The 21,071-nt window shown below is 43.9% G+C and overlaps 1 protein-coding gene across 1 annotated transcript in view; it reads left to right on the forward strand.

Moving 5' to 3' along the window:
* Positions 1-21,071, forward strand: part of ARK2C (arkadia (RNF111) C-terminal like ring finger ubiquitin ligase 2C) — a 106,782-nt gene that overhangs the window by 75,707 nt on the left and 10,004 nt on the right. The window contains exons 2-5 of the mRNA XM_050944761.1: positions 3,607-3,916; positions 8,323-8,448; positions 16,734-16,863; positions 19,230-19,334. Of these exons, the coding sequence (XP_050800718.1) occupies positions 3,607-3,916; positions 8,323-8,448; positions 16,734-16,863; positions 19,230-19,334 (671 nt within the window). The remainder of the gene's footprint in view (positions 1-3,606; positions 3,917-8,322; positions 8,449-16,733; positions 16,864-19,229; positions 19,335-21,071) is intronic.

Consider the following 21,071-nt stretch of genomic DNA (forward strand, 5'->3'; position numbering starts at 1 on the left):
CAAGGGCTCACAGAGGGAGAGATCCCTGTGCTCTACTGATCACAGAGACTGTATTGCCTGGCGTATGCAGATGGAGGAGGGGGCGGGGCTGGGGCTCTGTGTGCAATCACTATACAGCCATGTAAGGGCCAGTCTAAGTGTGGCACATAGTGAAATCTGTCTTGATAGGGGAGAAAAGTTAGAGTGAAGAGTTGTAAAGAATGTTAGTGAGGTGCTGCGCTCCCTTAATTTGTAATGGATTCTTTTGCCAAAGGGATGCCGATTCATTACCTCAGTCCTAATTGTGGCTCTGCCAGTAGGTTTCTGTGTGGCCCTGGGCAAGTCACTTAACTTCCATATGCCTCATTTTACCTGTCTTTAAAGTGAATCTGATACTGTCAAACCCAAGCATCAAAATATGAGTCAAGCCTTAAAAACCATGAAATTGTTAAAAGATCATGAGACTTTTTAAAAAAACTGATAAATCTGGGGGGTTTTTTCTTTCCTTTTTGGGTGCTGAGCCTTTTGGGTGTAGTTAAGTCACATTCTGAAGGTTTTAAGATGAGATTTTCATGAAATAACTTGACTCCAGGAGCCAGATCTTGACAAAAAAGGTCATGGGGTTGAGGGGAAAATTTGAGTAAATGGAGTTTTAACGCATGTGTCATTTGGAGTTCAGCTTACCCACTTCTTTTTACATCACTATGCCACACAAGAAAAGTGCGAAATATCACGAGATTCGCAAGAGTTGGCAACAAGGATAATACCACCTACCTACACAGGGGTGTTATGAGGCCTGATTCATGCAATGTTTGAGACACTCTAAAGGAAAGCAACACAGAAGTGCAAATGATTATTTTTTGTCTCTGATACTTATATGGCCCCCAGTACAGTAGTGTCTGAGCATCTCACAATATTTAATGCGCTTATGCTCACAAAACCACTGGTAGGGGAATGCTATTATCCCTGTTTTACAGATGGGGACTGAGACAAAGAGAAACTTAGGGCTTGTCCCACATGGAACTTTAGTGTGAGGCAAACCAGAGCATGAATTTACCGTGACTAGTTTGCCATGCAGCAATGTCCTATGTGGTGCTAACGGTTCTGTAGTGAACAGGGCCGGCGCTTCCATTTAGGTGACCTAGGCGGTTGCCTAGGGCACCAGGATTTGGGAGGGTGGCATTTTGCTGCCCTGGGCGGCAATTCGGCGGCGGTGGGTCCTTCCATGCTCTGGGTCGTCATCAGCAATTCTGCGGCAGGTCCTTCACTCACTCCAGGACCCGCCGCCAAAGTGCCCCGAAGACCGGGAGCGCGGACGGGCTGCCCCCCCGGCTGCAGAATTGTCGCCAATGACCGGGAGCACGGAATGACCCCCGCCTAGGGCGCCAAAAACCCTGGTGCCGCTCCTGGTAGTGAATTCTGACCTACTCCTGTTTGGCGACAGCTGGGGCACTATAGATTAACACTCTGGCTTGCTGTGCACTAACATCCCGGGTAGACTGGCTCTGAGTGACTTGCTCAAGGTAAAATACTGTGACTGGTTGGATCACAGAAAACCCCTTGGGAACTGTGAACTGATGTGCTGAGACTACCCCTGAGCCTGTTTCCCCTGACAGCTTGGGACTTCAGTGCCCTGCCTGGTTTGAGCCAGACATGCTAGCCTGCTGCAAACCCAGACCCAGGTCTAAAACATATCCCCTAAACACGGCAGGCTTAACTGAAAACAGCTGACAGAAGTGTTCCTGTCTCTAACACTCAGATGCCCAGCTCCCAAGGAGGGTCCAAACCCCAAATAAATCCATTTTACCTTGTATAAAGCTTATTGAGATAAACTCATAAATTGTTCTTCCTCTATAACACTGATAGATATGCACACTTGTTTGCTCCCCCCTCCCTGGTATTAATACATACGCTGGGTTAATTAATAGGTAAAAAGTGATTTTATTAAATACAAAAAGTAGGATTTAAGTGGTTCCAAGTAATAACAGACAGAACAAAGTGAATTACCAAGCAAAATAAAATAAAACATGCAAGTCTTTCTTAATAAAGTAAGAAAAATGAATACAGATAAAACCTCACCCTCAGATATTTTAATAGACTTCTATCACAGACTGGACGCCTTCCTAGTCTGGGCACAATCCTTTCCCCTGGTACAGCCCCTGTTCCAGCTCAGGTGGTAGCTAGAGGATTTCTCATAATTGCAGCCCCCTTGGTTCTATTCCACACTCTGATATAGCTTTGGCACAAGGAATCTTTTGTCTCCCTGGGTCCCCATCCCTCGTTCAAAATGGAAAAGCACCAGGTTTAAGATGGATTTCAGTACAAGGTGACATGATCACATGTCCTGTGAGACCCCAAGCCTTCATTCCTTCCAGCTTAACTCATAGGAAGGCCTGCAAGCAAACAGAGCCATCCACAGTCAATTGTCCTGGTTGATGAGAGCCATCAAGATTCCCAGCCACCATTAATGGTCCACACTTTGCATAACTACAATAGGCCCGCAGAGTTATATTTTATATTTCTAGTTTCAGATACAAGAGTGATACATTTATACAAATAGGATGACCACACTCAGTAGATTATAAGCTTTGTAATGATACCTTACAAGAGACCTTTTGCATGAAGCATATTTTAGTTACATTATATTCACACTCATCAGCATATTTTCATAAAATCATATAGAGTGCAACATCACAGCAAAGTCTGTGGTAGGCAAGGAAATTGAACTCGTGGGGTCTGTCTGAATGAGAGGGACATGGGCCCCTAGCAGGTAGCACCTGGTTTATTGTTAGTTTAGGAAAGATCTTGCAGATGTTACCGAAAGGCTATATGAGAACCAGGCCTCCCAAGATGAAACAAACAAAGCTGGATGTCGTTGGTATAAGGTTTCACTTGGGCCGAACAAAAGAGATGGCCTTAGGCTTGGATAAGAGATTCCACATTTTCGGCTTTGATCTGTACCGGATTTATTCTAATAAACCTCTGAGGTTTATTACAAACACTCATCTTGTAGTATGATACACACTAAGAATAAGTAGTTTGTATGATAATATTGCTGTCTTTTAATTTCCTACATGCGGATGTTTTTTCAGTGGGTGTGTAGCATGCATGTTCAATCCTTAGTACACCAGTCAAGATGGCAGCTGTTATGAATGCAAAAAAGTTCTAAGGAAATAGGTATTTATGTGCTCAGTCAGTGCACTGGCCCATGTAATCCAGGATCTTGTCTCAGCTAGCAGCCAATGCAAGAGGCTTCAGAAAAAAGTGTAAAGCTTCCATCCTGGACAGTGATGGCATTGGGGGACACGTAACGTTTCTTCCTCACTCCTGGGAGTGTGTGGCTGACTTATGTGTGAAAGCAGGAAGGTTTATATGCTTTAAAGATTTCATGTCCGGTTTAATGCAGCTACCCAGCTTGTGCACACGTAATGCAACTGCTGGCTTTTGTGGAGGCTTGTTTGGAAATGTGGCCATGGGCATACAGATGACTTTGATCATTAATTCGAAGAGATGGAAGACATCTGTGAGGCTTTGTTCCTGATGGGGTATTCTAGAGGAAGTCCTATTGCATAGCCTTTGTGGTGGTTATTTGCATACCTCTCTGATAGACTTGCTTTTCTTTTTCAGGTGCTCCTTTTCAAAGGTCTCAGCACCCTCATGCTACCTCCTGCCGGCACTTCCATCTGGGCCCCCAACCTCAGATCTCAGCTGACTTCCCTCTCCCTCACCCTGTCCAGCCGCAGCCAGGGCTGAACCCTCACATGGCGACAGCTCACCAGCATAACGGCCCACTACACCAGCCCCTACCACCTCTGCCAGCCCTGCCGTTTCAGGATGTGACAGGACCCTCCTTCCTACCTCAGGCGCTACACCAGCAATACCTCCTCCAGCAGCAGCTCCTCGAAGCCCAGCACCGCAGGCTCATGCCTCATCCAAGGTGGGTGACCTTTCCACCAAGAAATCGGGCAGCCAGCTGCAAGCCATGAACTAACCCACCCCAGCCAGCCCATGGCTCTCAAGGGCGATGTCGCTTCTTACATTTGAGACATGACAATACAAGCTCAACCCTAGGGTAGCTGGGGCTGACACTCAGTGTCGTCAATGGGGCTCACACACATTTAAATCAGGGCTGAGTTTGGCTCCATGTCCTGTTCGTGGAGCGCAGTAAAGTAAAGTTGATGTCAAAGGACATTCTACACACATCTGACCTGCTGGAGGGGATAAATACCCCTGGCCTGATTTTCAGATACAGAAGTCCATGAGACCTTCTGAGGTTAGAATGGAGGGATGCCCCTGTCCTCTTAGGGTCTGAAAAGTGGTTCTGAACAAATGATATCCTGAGGCCACGTCTTTCACTCACTTCCTATGACATTTGGTTTCTAAGTGCCTGTGCCATAGATTCATCCGGCACCAAAGCTGTGGTCTTTTAGGGTCAGGTATCTTCAAGAGGAAGAGAGTCTGCAGAGCAGATTTTCAACTTCTGTTGCACCTATGCGATTGCATGGGGATCCACAGTACAAACACCTAGATAGGGGCGGGCAAACTTTTCGGCCTGAGGGCCGCATCGGGTTTTGGAAATTGTATGGAGGGCTGGGTAGGGGAGGGCGTCGTGGACCGTCCCCCACCCCGTATCTGCCCCCCCGGACTCCTGCCCCAACCAACCCCCCCATTCCCTGATGGCCCCCCTTGGGACCACTGTCCCATCCACCCCCTGCTCCCTCTCTCCTGACCGTCCCCAGAACCCCTGCCCCCTGCCGCCCCATCCAACCCCTTCTCCTTCCTGACTGCCCCTCTGGGGCCCCTGTCCCCATTCAACTCTCCTGTTCCCCTGCACTCTGACTGCCCTGACCCCTATCCACATCCCTGCCGCCTGACCACCCCCCACAAACTCTCCTGCCCTCTACCCAACCCCCCCCCCCGTCTCCTTACTGCGCTGCTTGGAGCACCAGAGGGTGATGGCGCTACAGTTATGCTGCCCGGCTGGAGCCAGCCAGGCCGTTGCCACGGCGCAGCACAGAGCACCGGCTCAGGCCGGGCTCTGCAGCAGCTCTGTCCCAGGAGCTCACAGCCCCACCGCCCAGCGCATTGTGCCGGCGGGCGGAGCGAGCTGAGGCTGTGGGAGAGGGGGAGCAGCAAGGGAGATGCCGGGGGCTAGCCTCCCGGGCCAGGAGCTCAGGGGCCGGGCAGGAGGGTCCCGCGGACCGTAGTTTGCCCACCTCTGACCTAGATAGAATGGGAAATGTAGCTGTTCCAGTAAGAGTGGAGTTCACAGTTGTGACTGTGTATGAAAAAATCATTGAGTGATTCCTTACAGAAAACACCTGACTGATGTGCCCATAAAGCTCAGAAAACTCAGATGCATGAAGGAAACTCATTAAGAATATAAAATATATACATATATGTGTACGATTAGTGGTGAGTCCTAAAAGCACATGGGAGATCAGAATAAGTGAAAGTTACACAAAGGTAATGGGGAAAACGTTTGGCTTCTTAATTATAAGACTTGTTGGGGACATGCATTTAAAAGTACTAAGACAGAGTCTCTCACACTAGTGTAACTCACCTGAAGTTATTGAAGTACTGATGTAAATGGCAGGAGAATCAGGATGACAGTTTTAAAACTGTACATAATCTATACTGGGCAACAGAGAAAATGGGGCGTTTGTATGAGATATATAAATGTTTGCTATAGGGTTTCACAACAATATAGGAGACTTTATCACATATATTTTTCACTTATATGTGCATATTATGGGAAGGCAGAGGATCATCATTCTGGATGCAGCCTTGATGCTGTAATCCAGCTGAATGCAGAGTAAATGATGCTTCTGATTTGAAGAACATTTTGTCAAGGAAGGCAGCTTGGCTTCACACTGGACAGATGGCTGCAAAGAGAATAATTTTAACTCGACAGAGATGGAAACTGATGTCAGGCCTTACTCTGCCTGCATTTCTTGAGAGAGTGGTTTGTATAAAATATAGGATGGGGAGACCTATTTGAAAACATATGGAAACCATTTGTGGGTTATACTAATGGATCAAGAATTAAAGCATGAAACTTTGCACTAATGCTGTGTTTGGAAAGATTGCTGCAAAGTGAAGGTTCCTGCTTTCCATGTGTTTTCCTTGTTAAAGGTATTTTCTTATAGTCTTCTTGTGTTTGTTTTGTTTTGCATGGGTCAGTTCTTTAAGTGGGTTTAATGATTAGTAGCAAATATATTTGTGGCTAGGGTAATGATGATATGTTTATTACTTAGTCGTACACTGCACTCTTCTGAAACCATACAGTGCAGTTCTACATCCAAATGTCCTCAGACGATCAGATCAGTGGCACATTTAGTCAATGGGTTGTGGACTTTGTGGTCATGGGCTCCTGGGGGATTAACAAATCAGGTAATAGGTTCACAACCTCTATGCCTTTCTCACAATGTTACACGGGTGATGCCAGCTATATGGGAGGGAGTGCTCAGGGGTCCCAGTATGGAAAAGGTCAAGAAATGCTCATCCAGTCCAGCATCCTGTTCAGGGAAACAGCTAGTTCCAGAGGAAGCTGCAAGAATCTCGGTTGCTGGCAGCTGTGAAATAGCCTGTTTACAGGGAAAGTTTCTTTGCAATCCTTAATAAGGAGAATCTGGTTTATATCTTGCAGCGTGTGGGTTCTATTGTGACTCTGTGAAAAATGGAACCTCTTTACTCAGCAGATTAACTCCATTTGGGCCATATCCAGAGTTCTTTACTTAGATTTACTCCATCTTTGCTTAGGCAAACTGCCATCAGTATCAGTGTATGCAATGTAGTTGTACCTCACTCCCCTCATCAACATCAATGGGAGTTTGACTGCATAACAACTGAGCACACAGGTGTGACCCTTTGTATGTTCAGATCCTCGTCTGTGTACTTCAGGTCTTGTTTACACACAGATTTTGTCTCTCTCTAACTATGTCAGTTTAGAAACGGATATTGTTAAAGCAGAGCAGCTTCATAGTGCGGATGCAGTTAAAGTAGTCAAGAGCTGTGAGTAGAGCAGCCCTTAGACACAGCTTGTGCTACCTCCTTCTTCTCTTAGCCCTGCAAAGACAAAACAACTAAAGGAGAGCAAGCTGGGGGCTATTCTGACATATCAGCAAGAGAAGCAATATAATGAAATTCCAGGATTGTTGTTCCGAAGCCTAGAACACCAGAGTCAATGTGAAGTGAAGGATACAGCTGCAAACATGGTTGAGAGCTCTCTTTTGTTTAGACTGACACCAGGTTGAATCGTCACTGGAATTCACAGTCTGTTACCGTCCAATTTTTAAGTGTTCAGCCATTTTGACTTTACAAACTCCACCCCTGGGATGTACAGCTACAACAAGGCATGTATCTATGCATTGCCTGGAGTCCTAGACCACTGTGATATCGGAGATAACTCAACCAATCACCGCCAGCTTTACTTAGGGCTGCCAACCCTCCAGGATTTTCCTGGCCTCTCCAGGAATTAGAGATTAATCTTTAATTAAAGATTGTGTCATCTGATGAAACCTCCAGCAATACCTCCAACCAAAGTTGGCAACCCTATTTACAGCTAATTTGCTTGCCACAGTTTCATTGGCTGTATGAAGGAGACTGCACAGATGGTGGGTTGGTTGGTCCAACTGCCAGACTCAGCTGCTACTACCTGTTGACTAAATTCCAGGGGCAGGGCCAAATTCTTCTCCTAGTTACCATCTGTGGAGACTCCTGTGGAACCCCATTCATAACAACAGGTTAGTAAGGTGAATGTGGAGACAAGGATGGAGACAGAGGTTATAATGAGGTGCTGAATTAGGTTTACAGATTCTGTATTACAATTGACTTACCCATAGCCAGTAAGTATATCTTTTGACTTACAACTTTGAGGCTGTTTGTGGTGCTGATGCTCAAAAATAACATACTTTTGTTTTTGCTTGTCAACAGAGTAAGTTTGGATAAAGTGCTAGAAAGGGACTAAGGTGACCTGGATTCTGCTCCTGGCTCTGCCACTGATCTTCCATGTGGTCTCCGCTCTGCCTCTGCCTCCCCTCCCTCTCATCCCTGGCATATCTCGTCTGTCACCCCTTAAAAGTGTGACCATTTCTATTGCTGCTATTTTCTTGCCTTATTTACTATTATGTGCTTAGGGTGTGATATAAATATAAAATTCTACAGAAGAGCAATAACTTTCCCCCCTCTGCTTTGAAGGAAGGAAGGAAGATGTGTTTGGTGAGGGAGCTGTAGGTGCACAATGTTTTACCTAGCAATCTGCCCATATCTTTCCCCTCTGACAGCATTTGGCCATGTCATTCTCATCTTTAAACACACTTGCCCTTCTCCTCACCCCTGCAGGCGGACTCAGGAGCGCATGTCTGTTCAACCTCATCGGTTACACCCAGGCTTTGACTTCGGCCACCAACTGCAAACTCCTCAACCCATGGGGCCCCAGCCCAGGTATCTAGCTGAAGGCACAGACTGGTAAGTCTTTCATTTCCCCTGGTGTTTTGGATGAGGCATAATACCAAAGCCATAAGCAACCGTGGTCATCAAAGATCATGGCCCCTGGGTATTATGGGAAAATGTTTATACTTTGACTTACTATAATAAATTAATAATAATGTTCCCATGGCACTTTTCACAATACGATAAAACTTTGTACTTGTATAGCAAGTAGGGGCGTTAACACCAGAGGCCCAAACAGGCCCCAGCTCCGGTAATTACATTTCCTTATCTATGTGCCTCCTGCAGTTTTAGTTATATCTAGTGGGTCAGATTTTCTGCGGCATACAGTATATGCTGGATGCAGCAGACTGTCATGGAGCCAGTTACAACACCCTGATTCTCTGCCTTAGCCTCTAGTCAAACTAGAGCAGACTGGAGGCTGCTCTCTACGGTCCTAGTTGTCTCTAGTTTCCTTCTGCATTGGGTCCTGGCCACTGGGATTCCTCTCTTCGTGGTCTGCACTGGAGGGCCTATGGAGAGAGAAGGACACATTGAACTAGAGAATCTAGCCCAGAAATTCTTCACTTCTGCTCCTAAATGGTGGTTTAAAGTTGCCATATGCTGTTAAACAGCTGCCACGTTCCATTGCAGAAGTGACTGCAATTCAATGAGTGTGGATGTCAATATAATGCACATAATGGAATGTCTGTTGTTTTTGTTTGTTTCTTTTTTTTAAGAACTAAGGAAATTACACACAAAACTATGTCAGCGACTCATTATGAAAGTTGCAAAGTCAGGCACCCAAAAGTTGGGAAATGCCAGAATTAAGATTGCACATCTTCATTGTATCACCTTGCGCAGAAGCATTATGAGACAGTCTTTAGTTATATGATCACAAACTATTTATTCAGCAGGACTCCTGCCTCATTCAATGCACAGGAGGGTGATGCTCTGGGGATAAATCAGGGCTGTGTAGGGAAGGAGGCTGTTGTCTGTAGAACCCCTGTTACTTTGGTTGCAGTAGTTGGAAGGTGTGTAACTATTGTGCACCTGGGAGATTGCTTGCCCACGACTAAAGGCCACCCCTCACATGAGCAGGAGGGCCAGTGGTCCCAGGCCACAAGTAAATGCAGAGGAGAGCAAATGAAAAAAACAGGAGTGGGCTTGCAGGTCATAGGACAAAACTCCAGCATCCAGAGAGCAGAGAGCCCCAGACAGTACCCACTGCTCCTCAAAAGCATCCAGGGAGTCAGTGGATGCTGCCCAGAGGAACTCTGCCCAGACATGTGATTGGATCAGCAACCAGAAATAGAAGAAAAGCTGCCTATACCACCTGGGATTCCCAGGTGGTCTCTCATCCAAGTACTAGCCAGGCCCAGGGTTAGTTTAGCTTCTGAAATCAGACAAGATCAGGTGCATTCCATCTGTTACGGCCTTGGAAGGTGTGTAGTGGATGAGGCAGGGACTGCAGGAAGAGGAAGGAGGATCTCTTGGTTAAGGCAGTTAAATGCTGCCCAGGAGAGCTGGATTGTATCCTTGCCTCTGTCACCATGTTATTGTGCAGTGGGAGGCAATTCCTTTAAACCAAACCTTTCACAGGAATTGTGTGTTCCTCATTTTCTGGGTTCCTAATTTGAGAGCCTGAGGTCTGATTTGTGGAAGTGCTGAATACTCACAGCTAAAACTGAAGTCAAGGGGAGCTGTGCTTGGAACAGATACAGAGCTGTGTAATGCTAAGTACTGTGAAACATCAGGTTCTAGATGTCTCAAATTGGGCACCCAAAACTAGTAGATAATTTTGACTTTAATCTCTCTGTGCCTCAGTTCCCCATCTGTAAAATGGGGATAATAGCACCCCTCATCTCCCGAGGGTGTTCTGAAAATAAAGAAATAAATTAATACTTGTGAAGTGCTCGGTTACTGTAGCGATGAGAATGACAGAAAAGCCCACCAGGAAATTAATCATTCCATTGTCAGGACACGGTTTGAATAGTGTGCAGTGAAAAAGACGTATGTCTACATTGAACGATGAGGGAAAAACAAATTATTGAATAGCTGCTCAATAAATGAGCACAGTCCAGTCTGCAGACTGAATGTGGTGGGGCTGCTGTAGGAAAAATAGCATGTGGTCATATAATTAAAGACTGGAACATAATGCATATGCACAAGGGGGACGAATTAAGATTGCATAGACAACCTGAACTCTGGCATTTCCTAATTTGTGACTTTGGAACCTTTGAAGTTCAGTATAAATATGGCCTGATTCTTCTGTCTCTTTTTCTCGAGCATTCCCATTATTGAAACCAACGAGAGCAGAATTTGACCCAGTTTCTATGCACTGACAAGTGCTTTAGGTTCTCTCTAGATGGAATAGTGCTGTGTGTGTGTGTGTGTGTGTGTGATGTTAATTATGCTCATTATAAAGCTCCACTTAACTTCCTATTTTTGCCTTGGTTGTTCAATAATCTTATAAAACTGAAGGAGTGGCTGTCAGGAAATCATAGAGTATATGTGTATATATACCTTTGGGTGACTCATCTCCCCTCAGGGTGCTTATACTAACTAGTCTATCCAGTGACAGATGTAAAACCATTCCTGTAATGTATTAATACATCAGTGGAGACTGCATTCACTTGAAGGCAAGGGGAGTGTATTTTTACATGAAAAGAGGATGGGTAGAATTGCTGAAAGTGATCAGGTATCTCCAACAGTCACACCTTTATTAAAACATAAAACACTCCCTTTGTCCCACAAATTGTCTTCTGAATATGCAGTTAGTGAGTCCACTCTAACCTGTTATCCTCGCTCTAATCCTTCAGTTATTATTTCCAAGTGAGACGAGTCCTAAAGGCATTGCAACAAGTGAATCTATGATGTCCATGCATCAGAATGCTGTGCTGGTGCTGGCTTGTGCTATGTTGATGGCTGTTGTTTTTGCTTTCCCCAGCTGGCTTGTCATATTTATTCATTTCAAAATGCTCAGAAAACATCCAATATGGTCTGTTAGTTGGGATCCTCTGGCCTCTGAAGCAACATCATGTAGTGGGTGTGATTTTTTTGAAGTTAGGTGTACAATTGTGTGATTAATTTGGTGATGCAATTATAGTGCTGCAGTTGCGTGTGTACATTGTGTAATTGTGCAGACACGTGACGTGCACTTGAGGATGCCTTGTCATATGAATAGGATACTCATCTATCTGGCTTTTCCAGTCGGATGCTGTATAACCTTAAACAATTAACTTCACCTTGGTGGGCCTCTGTTTCTTTTGCCATGTTTTATCTATTTTTACTGTGAGATCTTTGGGACAGGAATTGTTTCTCGATGTGTGTTTGTTCAGCTCCTAGCAGAGTGGGGCCATGATCTCATTTGGGGCCTCTAGGCACTAGAGTAATTTACATTATAATTGGTGTAGTGTTGAGGGGGGGGGAAAGCGATTTAACACTCTTGGGGTGGGCCTGTCATGAAACAATTTGTTTACTGTTCTCCATGTAACTCAGTCCTCTCCAGCATGATCACAATACCATGCACTATGTGGGTATAAGGGCTCAGGGACGGTTAGTGAGACGATTCTTTGGGATGCATGCTATGACTCGGGTCCTGGGGGGAGCCAGCTGAGGTCACTCAACTAGGGTGAGCTGCAAAGAATGGGGCAGACAATCCCCAAAGCTGGTGGATATTTCAATACTTAGATTTACCAAGCCAGCACTAAACAGCTTCTGTTATATCTTACTGGTTATTCAGAAGTCCAAAACATAGTTCCTTTAAAGTAACCCAGCCTCAGGCCTTCACCTAGTTACCCAAGTCAGATATGATGAAGATTAATGCAAATCTTATTTCGTCATATATGAAATTCTACCAATTCCAAAGGATCAGACACATTACCAAGCAGGTTAATGAATATTCTAGTTCTTACCCAAACACATGCTTCCAGCCAATTCTTAATAACTAAACTAAAATGTATTAAAATAGAAAGAGAAAAAGTATGGTTAAAAGATCAATATAAATACAGATGAGTTCAGTACTTGAGGTTCAGATTCATAGCAGCGATGGTAAACTGTATAGTTGCAAAGAGTTCTTTTAGATTTTAGTCCACAGATTATAGTCCAATGTCCAATATCATATTCAGGGTGATCCAGTTAGCATTGGGATCTTAATCTTGTGGCTTAAACTTCCCCTGCACTGAGCATCAAGCAGATCTGAGATAAAAAAGTTTGGGACCCAAGCATCTTTTATACAGTTCAGGTCTTCTTTAACATGTTAGAGTCCCTTGGGGAACAATAGACTCTCATTTTTTAAGCATTGTTGTTAATTATTCACACAGATTAACATAAGGCAATTGCCTGTTTTTCCACCATTCACAGGTGATTTGCTATACACTTCAAAGAAAGATAAATACAGAGATATCCCACGTTTACAGTTCATTTAAATGCTAGGATGCTCTTTTAGCTCTGAATTAACAGAATACAGCATATGCAGGGACTGTTGATTACATTGTTAACCACTACCCATATATAGAGAGGAGTCCTTGTGGCACCTTAGAGACTAACACATTTATTTGGGCATAAGCTTTCCTGTATTTGTACCTGCTCCTGTATTTTTCACTTCATGCATCTGATGAAGTGGGTTCTAGCCCACGACAGCTTATGCCCAAATACATTTGTTAGTCTCTGAGGTTCCACAAGAACTCCTCATTGTTTTTGCTGATACAGACGAACACGGCTACCACTCTGAAACCTGTACCCATATCTATGTAAATACACAAAAACACCAACATTATCTCCCCATATGTCTTTAAGGGTTGAATTTGAGTCATTCATCCTGCATCATGTTTAACCCTGTCTGGCCATGCATCACACATGCTGAGCTCAGGTTCTGTGCTACAAGCGAGGGGTGTGATTTTCCTGCTGGTGTCTGCAGACTTAGGCTAGCACTCCTTGAGTTAGTGTGAGTATAAATAGCAGGGTAGCTATGGTAGCACTGGTAACGGAGGCTTGGCTGAGCTGTGCCAAGTACAAACCTACATGAAAGCAGTGGGTATGTACTCTGTGTGACTCAGCTGTGCGGCTCCTCTGCTGCTGCTGCTACTGTGGCTACCTTGCTATTTATATTCACACTAACTCGATGAGCACTAGTGCAAGTGCGTGCACGCGAACAAGGAAATCACACTGCGAGCTCATAATGTAGATGGAGCCTCTGCTGGCTTTCTCAGCTTCCTGCTGAAGGAGCAAAGCCCTGCTGCTTGGCCCTCTCAGCCCTAGCAATCAGTACCCAGTGGTGTGCATTTCAAAGCACTCTGTTCAAGGAAAAGAATTAGAAATCAGTGGCTGATGGTAGGCACCTAAAATGCACATTTAGACACTTGTATAATAGTGATTTGGTTTGCAGAAGCGTAAATAACCCAACTTTCTCTCACCCTAAATGGAGCTGTGGGTGCTCAGCATCTTTGAAAATCTGGCCACTTTTAGGTAGATGCCGAAGTCTGGATTTGGGTGCCTAACTTTGGCCATTCAAATTTGAAAATATTGATCTTAGTTTTTAAAAGAAATGAAAGCAGATGTTCTCATCAACACTTCTAGGCCCCCTAGCCAGTTGGGCCCACAGCCACAGTGAGGTAGGAAAACCCAAGATGCACAGACAGGAGAGGCTTAATGGTCTCTTCTTAGACCCTGATCCTGCAAAGACATCCATGCAAACAGCCTCCTGCACCAACCCCCACTTTCAATGGCTACAGTAGAGCTAGGCATTGATGCAGGGGTCTTCTGGGGCAGATGTCATTGTAGGAATGGGCCCCTAGATTATAATAAGGTCCTTGAAAGCAAAGAGTCGTTACTCTCTCTGTATAGCATCATGCATACCTATGCCACTATTATGTACAGGTCTGTCTCATCTTACACGGGGGTTCCATTCCGCGGTTAGTGCATAAAGCGAAAACCGCGTATAGTCAAAATTACATTGAGTTGAATGGCGGGAAGAATCACCCACACTACAGAAACAGTATTTAAATTGTTATTTTTCTCTTTTTTTTTTGTTTTTGCCAACCACATAAAGCTGAAATCGCGCATGTTAAATGCGCATCAGAGGCGACAGACCTGTAGGTCTATCATAATAACTAGCAGCAGAGCCACGAATAGACAACTGGATCACATTGCTTCTCCCTCTCTCTCTCTCTGAATTCTTAATCTTATCTTTTCCACACTAAGTATAACTGGGCAGCTTTTAAATCTCTCCTCATATGTCAGTCTTCCTCCTGCAACACCTTGCATCCTTCTGTGGGCCTTCTTCTGGTCTGAGGCTTGGCATTTGAGATCCCGCATGACAGGAGGCATGGTACAGCCAAGCAAAGGGCAGGAATAGGCCAGAGGAATGGGCGTTGGAGTTCTCTCCTCCCCTCAGGATGTTTCAAGCTGCAGTGCTGCCAAAGACTTCTACAGTGACTGTGTCTTCCTGTCTGTCATCCGCTGCTGAGGGAAAGCAGCTTCCACAGTCACTTGAAGAAATGTTTTGATAGCTCATAACGAGCCTCAGTGCCGGCTGCTCTCTTCCTCCACTTAAGGGAAAGGAAGTTAGAGGATGGAATGAAAAGGCAATCCCTCTGTTCTCATTAGCTTCACTTTGGCAAGTGCTAATACAGTGGTTATTAGAGTGCCTGCTTTTGTAATTCTGATAAAGTGACCAACATTCAAAGCACTGTTTGCTACAAGATTTCTCTTGCTGGCTAGCCAAGAGATCTGTTAATTGAATTACTGATGGAGATAACATGCTAGCTCTCTGCCCTTGGACTCCAGGAATCAAGAGGGTGGGGTTTGCCAGCACTGTTTAACTCACAGGTTTGTGTCTGTGTGTGCATGCACAGGAAGGATCCCTGCTGGAGGGCTTATGGAGATCATAAATTTCTGTCTAGGGAAAGCGTAAGAAATGCATTGAGACAAACTGTATCTTTTTTCTGAGATTACAACAGTGGTGGATTCTCCATCTCTAGATGTCTCCAGATCAAGATTAGAGGCCTTTCTGGAAGAGATGCTTTAGCCAAACACAAGTGGTTAGGCTCAACACAGGAGTAGCTGGGTTAAATTTTTTGGCCTGTGTCGCACAGGAGGTCTGACTAGATGATCATCTAATCTATGAACAGACTAGATGGTCTAATGGTCTTTTCTGGTTTTAATTTTGATGAACTTCTATCCTTATGACTCCAGCCCACTTTCTGCCCCATTCCCCTCAGATGTATTCCTTTCCCCCTCCTATATATTGCTTCCTTGTCTTTGTTTTCTTTTAATAATAATTTTGCAGTTCAGAGGCTTTGAGCACCTGACCGATTAGGGTAAGGTATGTACCATGTCACTTTGTGCTGTGAACCACTGTGCTCTCATAAGCCAAACAATCATAGATGAGCTTATCCCTGGGATGATAAATCTCCAGTGACTACACGAGTGCTGCAGAAAGCATTGTAGGTGGGACTCTGAGTCAGCATTGGACTATTTCCCCTGTGATCTGTTAGGGGGTTCTATTCTATGGGCTGGGCCAGTTTTGAATATTATGTGAATTCCAGCTCTTGTTCCCACAGTCATATCTGACCAAGTCCTAGCGGTGTTCTGGCTTAATTCCAATTTGGGTGATTGGTATTATTCTGCCTAAAATTCTCCTTGTAGTTTCAGTTCTTCTCTCGCTGTGCCACTGTTGCTGTACTCTGTTAAATGGATGCTTTGTTTCACATTAGAAGTGATTGCATTTTAGAGGCGGATGAGGCATCTCCTATGTTTGTAAAGTATATAAGCGAAGTATGATTAGTATTAATAAAAAAATAAAGTAGATTGGGCAGATTCTGTAGCCAGTAGAATTACTCCAGATTTACACTGGCGTGACCGAAAACAAAATCTGACCTGTTCTGAACCAGTTGATTCACATTGCCTTACCCGTCATATCCTGGAGGACTAATAAGGCTACTAAATTTTTATTCATCCACCTATGAAGCCAGTGGGGCTATTTCTCTACTGCCTTGCACATATGCAAATCACGACTCTTACCACTACTTCACACACACCTTGTCAAGGTGTAAGTGACTTGCACAAAGAGCAAGACCATGGAGAATCGGACCTAGTTTGTGCTGTAAATCTGGAGTAACTACTGATGTCAGTGGCATCGCTCTGGATTTGCACCGTTGTAGCTGAGAATGGGACCCAATGAACTGCATGCACGGTGTGTGAGAGCATACTATGAATTGTAACTGGCAGCGTATAGGGGCTTAGAAATAAAGTGAGGCCTGTAAAAGAAAGATTGGATTTATTTTTTCTTTATATATGTATTTTTGGTCTCATTCTTACAGGGATCTTAGTGTTGATGCTGGACTGACACATGCCCAGTTCCAGGTCAGGCCAGTTCCTCAGCACTATCAACATTATTTAGCTACGTCTAGAATGCACCATTTCCCCAGAAACACATCTTCAACGCAGATGGTAAGTGAAACACTTCTGCCTGGAAATGTTTTATGCATTATCTGCCAGAAGGCAGTCAAAATAAAGGCTGTTATCTTTCCATCACCTGTCTTCTAAGAGTCTCACTTATCTCTGGCTGTGGGAGGGAGTCTGCCTGAGAGGATAAGGGTGTGTCATTGTACTCATTGGGCAGGAAAAGTAAATCGGATTAGTTCTATTACCTTCAGTGGAGCTACACCAATTTTACACTAGCTGGCCCACAAAATCTAGACAGAATGGAAAAGATATGGAACACTGTACTACTGTAGATATTAGGGTAAATTCCACTCCCAGATAACCCACTGTAAGTCAATGGAGTAAATCAATGAAGTCAATGGAGTTACTCCGGATTCATACTGGTTTAGCTGAGAGCAGAATTTGAGTAATTGGTCCTGATGCTTATTTAGACTAAGCACTATTTACACCATTCTGGCAATGTAAAGCAGCCTTGAAGTGTATTTAAATGTAATTTAATCCTTTGTAGTGCAGAGTGGTGTAAAGGGACTTTAAGAGGTCAGACTAGAATCTAGACCAGGGGTAGGCAACCTATGGCACGGGTTCCGAAGGCGGCATGAGAGCTGATTTTCAGTGGCACTCACACTGGCCGGGTCCTGGTCATCAGTCCAGGGGGCTCTGCATTTTAATTTAATTTTAAATGAAGCTTCTTAAACATTGTAAAAGCCTTATTTGCTTTACATACAACAATAGTTTAGTTATATATTATAGACTTATAGAAAGAGACCTTCTAAAAATGTTAAAATGTATTCCCGGCACGTGAAACCTTAAATTAGGGTGAATAAATGAAGATTTGGCACTCTACTTCTGAAAGGTTGCCGACCCCTGATCTAGATGATCATGATGGTCCCTTCTGATCTTTAAGTCTCTGCGTTTCTGAGAATCATTCCCGCTGTATCTCCTTCCACTCAAAAGGATCCTTGACACAAATCTTTGAAGCCTATTCCTATTCACATTTTACAGGAGACCAACAGCATGAAGATCACCCAGGTATTTTTTTGATGAGGTGTTACCAATGAAACTCCTGCAGTATGTTAAAACTAAATGAATTACACCTCTACCTCGATATAACGCTGTCCTCAGGAGCCAAAAAATCTTACCTCGTTTTAGGTGAAACCACATTATATTGAACTTGCTTTGATTTGCCAGAGCGCGCAGCCCCGCCCTCCCGGAGCGCTGCTTTACCGCGTTATATCCGAATTCGTGTTATATCGGGTCGCGTTATATCGGGGTAAAGGTGTATTCACTTTTCACCATTTATGGCATTAACTGTATGAGTTCAAAAATCATCAGTCAGATCCTCCCCCCAAAAAGCATCCTCTTAAAAACAAATGCTGTTTTGGGGCCCCTCTCCTGATTTGTGACTCTTTAAGAGAAGTCCCCACTATCTGGTTTGTGTGTGATTGTTTCAAGATGAGATTTTAATGGGGATTGGGAATCTATTATCCTCTACAACCTTTAGGCTGTTTGTTAACTTTCTGCTCTTCACTCGACACAGATGATGATGATCAGTTTCACTTTGGCCATGTCTACACTAGAGACTTCACTGTGGCACAGCTGTACTGCTGCAGCTGTGCTCTGTAAGGTCTCCCATGTGGCTGCCCCATGCCGATGGGAGATAGCTCTCCCATCAGCATCATTACACCATCCCCAATGAATGGAGGTAGCTATGTTGACAGAAGAGTGTCTCCCACCAATATAGTGTCATCCGCACCAGTACTTCTAGCTGTGTAACTTATGTCGCTCAGGAGTGTGTTTTTTCATAGGCTTAGTGATACTCTCCTGCTAGCAGGATGTGTTTTGGATGTTGACCCACAGTGTTTCCAACCGTAGCAATTTTATTGTGTCTTGTGATATTTGATGGGGGGGTTGTCTGTTTTTTTTTCCTTAAAGCCCCCAGCTCCTGGAATCATGTGACTATGTGAGACTCCAAGCGTTCATTTTTTTTCTTTAAAGTAAGTTTCTAGTTCTCCTGGGTTCAAAGAAAAGCTTGACAGTGTGACTCGAATGCTGTGTACATGGCTAAAAACCAGAGGACAAATAAACAGAACCCGAAATTTATTGCTGATTATTTTTAAGCTGATCTCATGATTTTTGAATGCCTAGGATTGGCAATACTGTAAACAAAATTAGAAGAAATCACAATTGTATTTTTCCTGAGAGTAGATTTAATTAATAAAAACTCTATGATTTCTTTGTTTTAAAAGAAATCTTCATTTTGGGCCTCAAACTAGTTGTCAGTCTGCTCTGAAGTTTTTCACTTTAAAAAGATTTGATTTGAAGTCAGGGCTTTATGTGCTAATACAGGTAATTGTCTTCCCCCTCCCACCCAGGTTGTCCATGAAATCAGAAACTACCCTTATCCTCAGCTTCAGTTACTTGCTCTTCAGGGACTGAATCCAAACAGGCACACGTCTGCCGTAAGGGAAAGTTATGAAGTAGGTATCTTCTGGTTTACATAATTGTTTAACCCTTTTTGCTTCCCTTGGAACCTGCATATGTCCTGTCATACATTTTTAAAACTGTTTGCTATAGAACAGCCATTCCAAACTGGAATATATGAACTAGGTCCAGGAACGCTAACTAGATGAGGGAGGGAGAGCTCAGTGGGCTGAGCATTGGCCTACCAAACCCAGCATTGTGAGTTCAATCCTTGAGGGGATCTGGGGCAAAATCAGTGCCTGGTCCTGCTAGTGAAGGCAGGGGGCTGGACTCAATGACCCTTCAGGGTCCCTTCCAGTTGTAGGAGATAGGTGTGTGTCTGTTTATTATTACGATGTAGTTAGGGTCTTATTCAAAGCTCATTAAAGTCAATGGAAAGAATCCCATCCAGGGGGTTTTGGATCAGATTCTTAGTGGTTCACACCCAAATCCAGGTGTGGGGCACAGAACAGTTGGGAGCACAGATTTTACAGGTGTACATCCAGGCAGGCAGTTTTGAAATTTTGGCCCAGTTTGTACTTTCTCTGTGAAAAATGTGGAGACAGTAGCACTTATCTGGCAAAATACTTGTGTCCAGATTATTTTAAACCATATCATTTTAATATCAATCTGGGTGGTAATGAAGTCTAGCAATTACAGTAAGGTGTCCTGTGTACCAGGACTCCTGGGTCCTACTTTTGGCTCTGGCTCAATGTGTGGCCATGAACATGTCACTTAATTTCTCTGTTTCATTTTTTCCTATCTGGAGATAAGACTCCACCTACTTCACAGGTGTGAATGAGAATTAACTAATGTTTTATAAATCACTAATTTGTAGAGACTGAGCTGACTGAAAAGTGCTGATTCAAACACTCTGAACTTTTAAGTGTCAGAAACCCAGGTCTGGATTCTGTGGCTTGGGCCCATGTCTGTTAATTGTCATGGGATAAGGTCCTCTCATGGACTGATGCCTGATTAAAAGATAGGAAACAAAGGGTAGGAATAAATGGTCAGTTTTCAGAATGGAGAGAGGTAAATAGTGGTGTCCCCCAGGAGTCTGTACTTGGACCAGTCATATTCAACATATTCATAAATGACCTGGAAAAATGGGTAAACAGTGAGGTGGCAAAATTTGCAGATGATACAAAACTACTCAAGATAGTTAAATCCAAAGCAGACTGCGAAGAGCTCTCACAAAGGGATCTCATCAAATTGGCTGACTGGGCAATAAAATGGCAGATGAAATTCAATGTTGATGCACATTGGAGAACATAATCTCAACTATACATATAAAATGATGGGGCCTAAATTAGCTGTTACCACTCAAGAAAGAGACCTTGGAGTCACTGTAGATAGTTCTCTGAAAACATCCACTCAATGTACAGCAGCAGTCAAAAAGCTAACAGAATGTTGGGAATCATTAGGAAAGAGATAGAAAAGATCATATTACCTCTATATAAATCTATGGTACGCCCTACATCTTGAATACTGCTTGCAGATGTGGTTGTCCCATCTCAAAAAAGATATATTGGAATTGGAAAGGGTTCAGAAAAGGGGATGGAACAGCTTCCATATGAAGAGAGATTAATAAAATTGTGACTTTTCATCTTGGAAAAGAGATGAGTCGGGGGCGGGGTTTAGAGGTTTATAAAATCATGAGTGGTGTGGAGAAAGTAAATAAGGAAGTGTTATTTACTCCTTCTCATAACACAAGAACTAGGGGTCACCAAATGAAATTAATAGGCATCAGGTTT

The sequence above is a fragment of the Gopherus flavomarginatus genome, chromosome 3 (genome assembly GCF_025201925.1).
Source record: "Gopherus flavomarginatus isolate rGopFla2 chromosome 3, rGopFla2.mat.asm, whole genome shotgun sequence".
NCBI lineage: Eukaryota > Metazoa > Chordata > Testudines > Testudinidae > Gopherus > Gopherus flavomarginatus.